The following is a 10,693-nucleotide window of genomic DNA, read 5'->3' on the forward strand; positions in this document are numbered from 1 at the left end:
AAAGAATCAATATAAATAACAAATATTTATTTAAATTGCTCTCTTATGACTCAATTCTTATCAATTTTAACACAGAAAAACCACACTTTCCAGAGGCACATCACTCACCGAGGAGTATTTGAATACCTCTTGCAGAAATTGCATGAAATCACCTAAAACAAGTTGGAAAGCCTAATCAATTAATGGAACCTTAGACAATGAATATTAATGAGTATTTATTGTACAAACAGATTGTGATTGTGCTATGTGTGGGCCTTGAGCTTGTGTGGACTTGGTTTGGATTGATTGCTTAAGAGGTAAGCTTTCGTGTCATTGGATTAATCTGTTGCTTGTTCCACCGACCTCTATGGGAGGGTGGTTTATATGCACGGTATGCTTTTATGAAAATGATATATGCATTGATATATGCCTGAAACATGTGGATATACCTGTTGATGTACTGTATGGATACGATCTTGGATATTTACACGATCAGGCAGCAACCCTGGTGTGTAATATACTTGTTGATGTAATGTATGGACGTGATGTTAGTACTTGTACGATCAGGCAGCAACCCTGGTGTGCAAGTCATGAGGCAGCATCCCTCATGTTGGTAGGTAACAGACGTGTATAAGCCCTACCCTGTTCCCTGACCAGTCGAACCGAACTTGCATACATCACATGATTAATGAGTTGTAGTATTTAGCTCGTCGAGCAAGAGATTATATTGTCATGATATAAATTCTTAAACTTGAACATGCATTGAAATTACTGTTTTTGAACTTATATTATACTTGTAAGTGAGCTTGGGGCGGAGGAGTCCTTGAAGACCCCTTGTCTTACTGAGATTTCTTTTTAGAGATCTCACCCCACGTTTGGGGCATATTTTCATGTTCAGGTAACTCGGGGGTTGAGACCTCGGGCGGCAGGGGGTCAAAGCTGATGTGATATGCTTGTTGTTTATATTGTTATGCTTGGATGCTGACATGTTTTATATTTATGATTCTGTTCTTGTTGTTGAGGCTCTGTTGGGCTTTGTTGCCTTATTGGGTGATCATGGGGGTTGTCCATGCCACATTGATTGACTATGTTTTATTTTAGATTCGAGTTGTATAATTGTATTAGGATTATGGTCCGGACTACGTGTTGTAGTTCCGTGACTTGGATACTCACTTATTTATGTAATGAGGTTATTCAGTGTAGTTAGCTGTCTATTTGCAATTACATACAGGCAATATTTTGAAAGTGATTAAGTAATCAACTTGGTAATGATTAATAACGTCATAATTGAAAAGCAAAAAGTTATTCTACATTTTTAATTAAGCGCTGCTTAATACGATATGATAACAAACCGGGTATACACGTGGTATTACATTTTACGGTATCAGAGCACTTTCTAGGAAAAAGCCTGTATGTATTGCAATAACTTAGGATGTTTTGCTATGAGTCTGTCTTGTGTGTTTTCTCTTCTGGGTTTTGCTCTGATGATGCATGTGTGAACACATTGCGTGGGCCTGATCAACTCATTCGTTGTGTAACTTGTGCAGAGTTATGGTAATGCCTAGGATAAACTGAGAGACGAACAAGGATTAACCTGATCATGTCCTGACTGCATTAGCTGAGATGCAGGCGGCTAGACTAGCCGATCAGGAGGCCGCTAGATTGGCCAACCAGGCTATGATGGATGTCATTAGAGAGACAAACCGGAAAGCCATTGAAGATGTATTAGAGGCAAATCGACTAGCGTATATGACCATAGTACGGGTCGTATTGGAGGAGATGAGGATTGGCTGTCATGACGGCCAACATCCTCCACTACCACCACCTCTATCCCCACAACAGTGTGGGAGTGGAGTTAGAGAGATGTTAGTTGGGAATGAGTCCTCACTGCTTAAGTGCATCCCGTGTGGAAAGACTCATACGGGTACTCACTGGCAAGGACAAAAAGTATGTTTCAGATGTGGCAAGCCAAGTCACCTTATCAAGAGGTGCGCTGCCAAGGCGGAGCGAGCTGCAGGAATACAAAATGTTTCAGTATGTCGCATAGAAAGGATAGCTGGATCTACCTTTAAAGATTTTGATACTTGCATTCAGCAGGACAATGATCTCGAGAAGATTCGTGTGAATCACGAGGCAAAGAAAGTCAAAGAATCTGAGGCTAAGGGAAACTGTGGTTCCACTTCCTGGAGGGACAAGAAGTTTGGAGGCAAAGGTAAAGGGAAGCAGCTACAGGTCAAAAAATTGTGCAACAAATTCAAGAGGTCTACTACTCTAATAGACAACTTTGGTAGATCTTTGACTATCCCAAAGTGTATAGGTTGCGAGAGGGAACATTTGGGACGTTGTGCTTCGGGTGAGCTGATATGCTTCAAGTGTTGCAAAGAGGGCCACTACTCCAGAGACTGCTTTACACATGTCGTTGGTGCTGCTGTTGCTCATGTGACACCTTTCCAGATGATTCTGGCACCACCAGAGACTGACCGGGTCTATACGTCGGGTAGTCAGCAGACGAACCGAGCTCCGCACCTTGCGAGAATATGTGGGAGATACTATGTTGATGTATTGTTTAACTTAGGTGAGATAAACAATTTTTCTATACACACAAAAGAGGGGTGAGTCTCACCACTCTTTTTTTTCTCTTTTCTCTTACGTGTGAGTCCCGCTTATAATTTTATTTCTACAACATGAGATAACTTCTTTCCTACAATATAATAAAAGTATTTCTCTTAAAATATATAATCATTATGCAAGCGGAGAAAGTAACAAAGAAAATCTTGTTTCAATGACCATAAGCTCTTCGGCCAAAATGTTCTTTTATCATTAAAGTAAGAAAAAAAGTATTTCATGCTTTTCTGACGCAAGTATAATTATATTCACCATATTGGAAATATCAAAGTTGAATGGAGTGATTATAATTTTACATGGTTCTTTAGGAGCATATAAATTCTTATAAAGCTTGTCTCTAAAATAAATAAATCCGTGTAACTCTTAAATTTTAGTAGACTAAGATTATGATATATTTTAAATTAAGTTCTGGATAGATATACTCACTTTTTCACTTTAAAGTTAAACTCAAGTTTAGTCCCCTTCCTAAAATAAGTATTTCAGTCGAAAACATCAATTATTTATTTTTTAAAATTTAATTTTGATATATTAATAGTCTGTTATGTAATATAGTGTCCAGTCCTCATTTAATAAATTAGATAATTTTAATAATCATATAGCATATCAAACTCATTAAATAATAATTCAAATACATCATTAGAAGAAGGACTTTATTTTTTTCATGTTGTAAGAGAATTGTTTTTTCATATTGTGACTTAACTAATGGTGGACTCCACACTTATTAAAAAAAAAAAATTTGCACACAAAATCAAAAGGTCACAACATGAAAAATATTTTTCGGAAAATGTAAAGTTTATTATACATCAAAATTAAATTCTTTTTGAAAAGAAAATAAGTTGATCCAAAGAGTCCGAGTCAGCAGTTTTAACCACATGGGCTTATATAGAGGTAGAACCGGGCCAGAACCAACCCAGATTTAGTTGGGCCATAAGGCCTATCATATTGGTTTTAGCATATTGGGCTTAATTTTGAAGTGGCCCATGTTGTTTTAACAGATCTGACATCTCTTCACCTCTTAATTACATTTGCACCTACCCACCCAATCACAGAAACGAAGAAGAAGAATTGAAAAGAGGACTTACCCTCTTTTATTTCACTCGCGACAAGGCATGTGTTGGAAAATGAAGTCTTCTTATGCTGTTTTTCTCGCTCATGCGATATTTTTGTTTGTAAATTAGTAGTTGCGAAATTTTGAGGTTGTTGTAATGGAAGTTAAGCCCATGGTTCTGCAATCTGTTCTCGTTCTGCTACCTTTGCTTGCTATTCATGGACTCGCTTCCAATGTGGTGAGTTTAATATTCTTTTATTTATTTATTTATTTTAGGCGATAAGTTCTGAAATTTAAATGTGTTACGCTGTGAACCCATTTCATTGAAGCTTTCTTTTGATTGTAGACACTTAATGAGACTTGTGGTTCTCTCAGTGGAGACACTAAAGGTATGAACTTTTTTTTTTATTTTTATTTTTTTTTTTTTTACTTGTACTTAAATCTGCACAATGGGTGTTATAGAAAACACTCCATCCGTTTGGAAAAGTTCTGTCGCTTTACAAAATGCGTTTGCATTAATTTTTTTAGAAAGTCGTTGCCTTTAATTTTAGGAAAATATAATTACATTTGAATCACAAGTCTTACACCAAATTCTTAACATTGATTTGCTTGCATCTAATAGTTTTCATACCTAATGAATTAGAACCACTAGATATAAATAGGATTAACGATTAAGATCAAGAATGTAACTTACACCTTTGTAAAATAATCCTAAAACCCTATAAAAGTTAGCAAAAAAAATAATTAATGCTTCTTGATTTTGTTTTTTAAAGTAACAAAAAATTTGAAATAAGGTAAAATATTTAAGAGATGATTATTTTGAAACGAAGGGGTATTTCTCCTCAGTAGCAAAAAACCACTTCTGTGGAATCCCAGCTTGCGACGGTAGGAGCGAGGGAAATCCATGTACATAGTCGTACCTTGTATTATTGCAAAGAGATTGTTTTTTGAATTGGAACACATGACAATGTGACCATGCGGTTACAAAGAAGCAGTTTTACCTCTGGCTTACCCTGTTATATCTGGTGAGAGAGAGTATGAATTAGGTGACAATATTTTGAGTATTTTAGTAATAGGGAATTAAGTAAGTTCAGTCACGTTTTAATATAATTGAGGCTATTTAATATATTTTGTCCCTATGCAATTACCTTAAATGATAGTCTATTGGTGTTTTGAAATGAATGATTAGTATTCATAGAATTGTGATTGAAGATGAAAATTGTTCTACATTTGAGATTATAGAAGAGTAGTTTATATAGTTCTTAGTTGGCGTAAACAAGTAAATAGACATTCAGGCTGCATACAATCTTGTCTCACATCTAAATCTAGTTACTTACTGAATAACAAACTATGTAACTAATCTGATATTAACAACCAAGTAAAACAAACAAGCTAACTAATCCACAAGCTAATTACTACAGAAGCAACTAATTGTAACTAACTGGCAGGTTCCTTCTCCTGAGTGAGTTTGCATTCAGATGCATGCTCATCTCTCGTCCAAATGAATGGTTGCTAGCTGAATGGACAATCCAAGAATGGATAGTTGTAATGTCTTTACCGTGCTGAATAAATTGGATGGTAATCTCCTGGTGTTGAAATTATTCCATCTACAAACTTGTATTTGTTCTTCGAAACCAGTGTCCTACGAATTGATCTCACCCATGAATGATAGTTTGTACCAGTGAGAAATGGAGTCACCATTACTGCAGATGGACTTGAAGGATTCTGTGTTGGATCTGCATTTGCATTATGACCAGCTTCTGAATTTGATCCTGATGGTTGAGAGGATGAGTGAGAATTTCTTGCTATGGATGAAATTGTGCTCACCATCTCTGGTGTCAGAACTCTGATACCATCATAGAATTGTAATTGAAGATGAACATTGATCTACATATGAAATTATACACAAAGAGCAGTTTATATAATCGCTAGATGGTTTAAACAAGTAACTATACTCTCAGCTGCATACCAACTTGTCCCACATGTAGTTACTAACTGAATAACAGACTATATAATTAATCTGTTATTAACAACCAAGTAAAACCAACAAACCAACTAATACACAAGCTAATTACTGGAGAAACAACTAATTATAACTAACCAGCAGGTTCCTTCTCCTCAGTGAGTTTGCATCCAGATGCTTGCTTGTGCTCATGTCCAAATGAATGGTCTAAGAACTACTATGCCACAATACATTATGATTATGCTTCTTAATTTTTATAAACATGTATTCTATCTGTATTCTAATGCACTTCATCTGATGGTTGTTGAAGTCACATTTTGATAATTATTTCTCTGCTATGTGAGGATAGACTCTGATTACTCATTTAAACATTATATTTCCCCCCCTTGTACAGCGCCATGTCCAACTGGTTGGGTTATTGACCCTAATAAGACCAAGTGCATTCTCCATGTTGGGAGGCCTCAATCTTGGAATGACTCAGAGACCTGTTGTAATAAGTATGGTGGGCATTTAGCATCATTAACATCGCTTGCGGAACTGCACTTTGCTCAGAGTCTATGTGGTGAATCTATAAACAGTTGCTGGATTGGTGGAAGAAGACTCAACTCTACAGCCAATTATCAGTGGATGTGGTCTGACAATTCTCAGTGGAATAACTCCATATTTCCTTTGGCTGATGTTCTGCCCAATTGTACTGGAACTAGATGTCATATGTACAGTACGGACAATTTATGTACTGTAATGACTAATAATTCAAAATCTCTCATGAGTGAGAGATGTGACAATCCTCATGCTTCTCTATGTGTACTTGATATGGGTATGCTCTTGTTGTATATATCACTTCCAATTCTCATTTTTAATTCATAAAAAATTTAGTAATTAGAATTTCCAATTCTTTTATACTCTATTCCTAAAGGTTTGTCTTTTGTTCTTTATTCTTGATAAATATGTTGTATTGTTGCTTATGCTACCTTTTTTTCTCCTATCTTGATTAAATTATTATACATTTGTTTTAATCATCATTGACAGCAAAGTGAAACTGTTTTTCTTTTTTATTCATCTCAGATATGAAGTGTTCTCATAAGCACTGCCACAGGGAATACCTTATCATCATTGCAGTGGTGAGTGCATTGATACTCACTACAACATTATCAGTGGTAGTTTGGCTTCTTGTATATAAGCGGGGCAAGAAGAGAAGACGGTCTAGAAAACTATATGATCCAGCAGCTTCTCTTCCATCATGGAAAGTCTTTACCAAAGAGGAATTAAGGTCAATAACAAAGAATTTCAGTGAAGGTAACCGTCTTGTTGGGGATACAAAGACTGGTGGTACATACAGTGGGGTCCTAACGGATGGCTCAAGGGTTGCTGTTAAGAGATTAAAGAGGTCAAGCTTTCAGAGGAAAAAGGAGTTCTATTCTGAAATTGGCAGGGTTGCAAGGCTTCGTCATCCAAATTTGGTGGCTGTGATGGGGTGTTGCTATGGTCATGGTGACCGCTACATTGTTTATGAGTTTGTAGCTAATGGGCCCTTGGATAAATGGCTACATCACATACCAAGGGGAGGTCGCAGTTTAGATTGGGCTATGAGGATGAAAATTGCAATGACGCTTGCTCAAGGAATTGCGTATGTTCAAGCTATACTTTGATAACTTTCCACATGTTAATTTAGAATTTTTCGTTCTCCTTACCAAGATGCATATTTTCTCTAGATTAACTAAAATCTTCTTGTGATACAAATTGTGCTTTTTGGCTGTAATTAACTGTGTGCATTGAGGTCATTCTCCCTTTGGTCTTTGCATGCATTCTTTATAAATTGTATTGCATTGCCACTTTGAATTATTTGTAACATTGCAAATTACATATGGGAACATTTCATTTAATGCTTAGTCATGCTTTCAAAGTTGTTCTGTTTAGTTGGATGTCACTTCTAGAGTATCAGTGTCGTTGGTGTGATGGATTATCAAATCCTATATAAGAACTATCATGCTTTGGATTTCCCTGTTACTAATATGCTGCTATCAACCCAGCCATCCTGTTCTGGTATTTTAATTTTACATCATAGCAATGATCATCTTCATTCTGACTTTTGATTTGGAAGATAGGCATCTCCATTTAACTGATTAAAATGTTATGATGAAATAGTAGAGTTGAATTAGTTAAAATATCCTCCGCTGCTGTACTTGACCCAAAATCTCATGTGAAAGGTAGAATTTCAGAGGATGTATTTGCAACAGATCAGGATCCCCTCATGTTTTTTACTAGCATGAGAGGGCCATGTTACAAGAGAGAAACAAAAGAATAATATATAGTAAGACCCACCATTATTTAGAGTCCATTAATTTTGTTTTTGTGTCTCTCTCTCTTATAACATGACCCTTTCACGATAGTAATTGTTGAAATATATAAAACCATTAATGTAGCCTCACCCAACAGTTTAAGCTTTTGGGTTGAATTGGTTCTTTACATGGTATCAGAGTCTTAGTGTACCGGGTTCAATCCTCACCGCCCTTCCACTTTCTTTCTAGTGGAATTTCTTTCTTCGCACAGGTAAGTGGGCATGTGCATTGTCCATCCTTCAAGCCCAGTAGGCTCTCGTGTGAGGGGGCGTGTTGAGATATATAAAACTATTAATGTGGTCTCACCCAACAGCTTAAGCTTTTGGGTTGAATTGGTTCTTTACAGTAAGTAACATGAGAGGTTCCCGATCTATTTAGAGGAGGAAATAATTAAGGTTCTTGTAATTACTGATGAGGCTTCAGATTCATTTTATGGTGTGTATAGATGCACAGTTTCCTTGTCCAGCACCGGACAGTAGTTAATTGGGACTCCTTTTTTCAATATAAAAAATGATTCAATTTAACTTAATCTTCTCTTATGTTCCTTTGTTATTTAATAGACGTAGACATTTTGCATGCACTGAGCCTTTTAAGATCATTTAAAGCATGAAAGATGTCAGTCACTTAGCGTCAACCTTCAACGACTTTTTCCTGGATGGTTTATTAAAGTTGCTTTACTTCATTGTTTTTAGGCCGATTTGTCCTGTGCAACACATTTCAGATAATTTGTGTTCCTATGATAGCTCAAGTTCCATCATCTTATCACTTTAACTTGTTGCCTTTATTTTTGGATATGATACTTGCCTTCATTATGTAAACTCTTGCATGGGCTTTTATGCTTATCTATCCGTGTGCTCTTAGTTAGCCAAGTAAAAAAATAAATATATAAGGGTAATTTAGGAGAATGCTATCATCTACGTATCAAGAAGAGCGGAGGGAAGGGAAGGGAATGGAGAGATTAATTAAAACCTCTCTCCGGGGGAACCAGGTACATGATTGTTGAGATTCTCTTAACGAGGATTGTAGTGTTCATTCCCTCAAACAAAAATATTTGCTCTGACTTTTTGAGTTTATTATGAGGTTGACTAACCCAAAAAAAAAAAAAGACTCCACACTCCATAGCATTTTAAACTTAATGGATATATTAATTATAAGATACTTTTTTCTTCTGTTTCAACAGGTTTCTACATGACAAGGTTAAGCCACAAGTTGTGCATCGAGATATACGTGCCAGTAACGTGCTGCTGGATGAGGAGTTTGGAGCACACCTTATGGGTGTTGGTCTGTCCAAGTTTGTGCCATATGAAGTGATGCACGAGAGGACTGTGATGGCAGGTGGAACTTATGGATATCTTGCTCCAGAGTTTGTGTATAGAAACGAGCTTACAACAAAGAGTGACGTTTATAGTTTTGGTGTGCTACTACTTGAAATAGTGAGTGGACGCAGACCTGCACAAGCAGTTGATTCTGTGGGTTGGCAGAGTATATTTGAATGGGCTACACCTCTTGTGCAAGCTCATCGCTATCCTGAACTCTTGGATCCTCATATATCTTCCTCATCTTCTAGTATCATCCCAGAGGCTAGTACCATCCAGAAGGTTGTTGACCTCGTTTATTCTTGCACACAGCATGTCCCTTCTATGCGCCCTAGAATGTCTCATGTTGTTCATCAGCTGCAACAGTTTTCCCAGCCGCCTGCAAAGTAATCTAGTAGCTTTGTGCTAAGTTTGTAGAATTTTTTTTTACATATAACAGATGTATATGTATTTTAACCTGTCCTTTTTTAGGGTCGAAATTAGGTTTACTAAATGACCAAGTGGGAGCTAGGATTTGACTAAGTAATTTCTGCAAGACAGATTCTTTGAAGTCATACATGTAATGTAATCGTAAAAGGGACTACTATTGATGGAGTTGTGCTACTCTTTTGCCATTCTTATTAAAATTACAAGGACTACAAAAACAGATGGCAACATCTGTTCTTTAAATGCAATGGAAGAAGCTTGTTGGTGAAAATGAGATAAGGAAAATGCACTATCCTGGTCACTGGCTACCATTCTTATGAATATACATAGGGTTTTATTAATGTTATGTTACATAATTTAAGTTTTGTTTCCAACACACACACAACAAAAGGAGAGAGAAAGTGAAATGATAAAAGAGAAAGAAAAACATGTGGACCTCACCTCTTTAATGTGTGTGTAGGAAAGTGAAGTTGTGTTATGTTACATGATAAATATAAAACCCATATACATAACGGGTATAAACCATACTTTTATTTTCCATTATTTTTTGTTATTTGAGAGGGAAGGAGTATGGAGTGGCTAGTCATGCAAACAGTTGAAAGAATACAATTTCTTGAAACCTTACATGGTGAAGGGTGTTTCTAGTTATTTAAAAGGGAAAAAGGGTTGGAGGGCAGGTGGAATGGGAAGTCTTCCTGTGAGAGTGCGATTTCCTCATAAACCTCAGATCCTTGCGTTTGCTCTTTGGCAATAAATGATTCTATATTTTCCTGGACAAACTCGAACAACAACCCTACTAGAGTTAATAGTCTTTGAAAGTCATTAGTTTCTGAATGATAAAACTTGCATTTAATTTTTAAAGATCCATTTTTGGTCATTTTCTGAATGATAAAAGTTACGTAAAAATCTTTGAATGTGCATTTCACTGACAAGGACAAAAGAAACATTTAGAAACAACATAATTTTCATCATTTAAAAACTAGTATGACCGAGTTGT

General features: G+C 36.3%; 1 protein-coding gene across 2 annotated transcripts; it reads left to right on the forward strand.

Moving 5' to 3' along the window:
• Positions 1 to 3,674: 3,674 nt before the first annotated feature.
• Positions 3,675 to 9,926, forward strand: LOC133299535 (C-type lectin receptor-like tyrosine-protein kinase At1g52310). Of its 2 annotated transcripts, XM_061499007.1 has the most exons (6): positions 3,845 to 3,890; positions 3,999 to 4,041; positions 5,101 to 5,230; positions 6,010 to 6,432; positions 6,681 to 7,242; positions 9,135 to 9,926. In XM_061499007.1, exons 3-6 carry the CDS (start codon positions 5,173 to 5,175, stop codon positions 9,658 to 9,660), a joined length of 1,569 nt encoding a protein of 522 aa, XP_061354991.1. In that variant the 5' UTR covers positions 3,845 to 3,890; positions 3,999 to 4,041; positions 5,101 to 5,172; the 3' UTR covers positions 9,661 to 9,926. The 2 variants fall into 2 exon arrangements, with proteins under 2 accessions (XP_061354990.1, XP_061354991.1); XM_061499006.1 differs by lacking the exon at positions 5,101 to 5,230 and having other exon boundaries at positions 3,675 to 3,890.
• The last annotated feature ends 767 nt before the right edge of the window (positions 9,927 to 10,693 follow it).

This window comes from Gastrolobium bilobum, unplaced genomic scaffold (assembly GCF_033153095.1).
Source record: "Gastrolobium bilobum isolate Gb01-03AN ecotype WA unplaced genomic scaffold, APGP_CSIRO_Gbil_v1 utg37679, whole genome shotgun sequence".
Lineage (NCBI taxonomy): Eukaryota > Viridiplantae > Streptophyta > Magnoliopsida > Fabales > Fabaceae > Gastrolobium > Gastrolobium bilobum.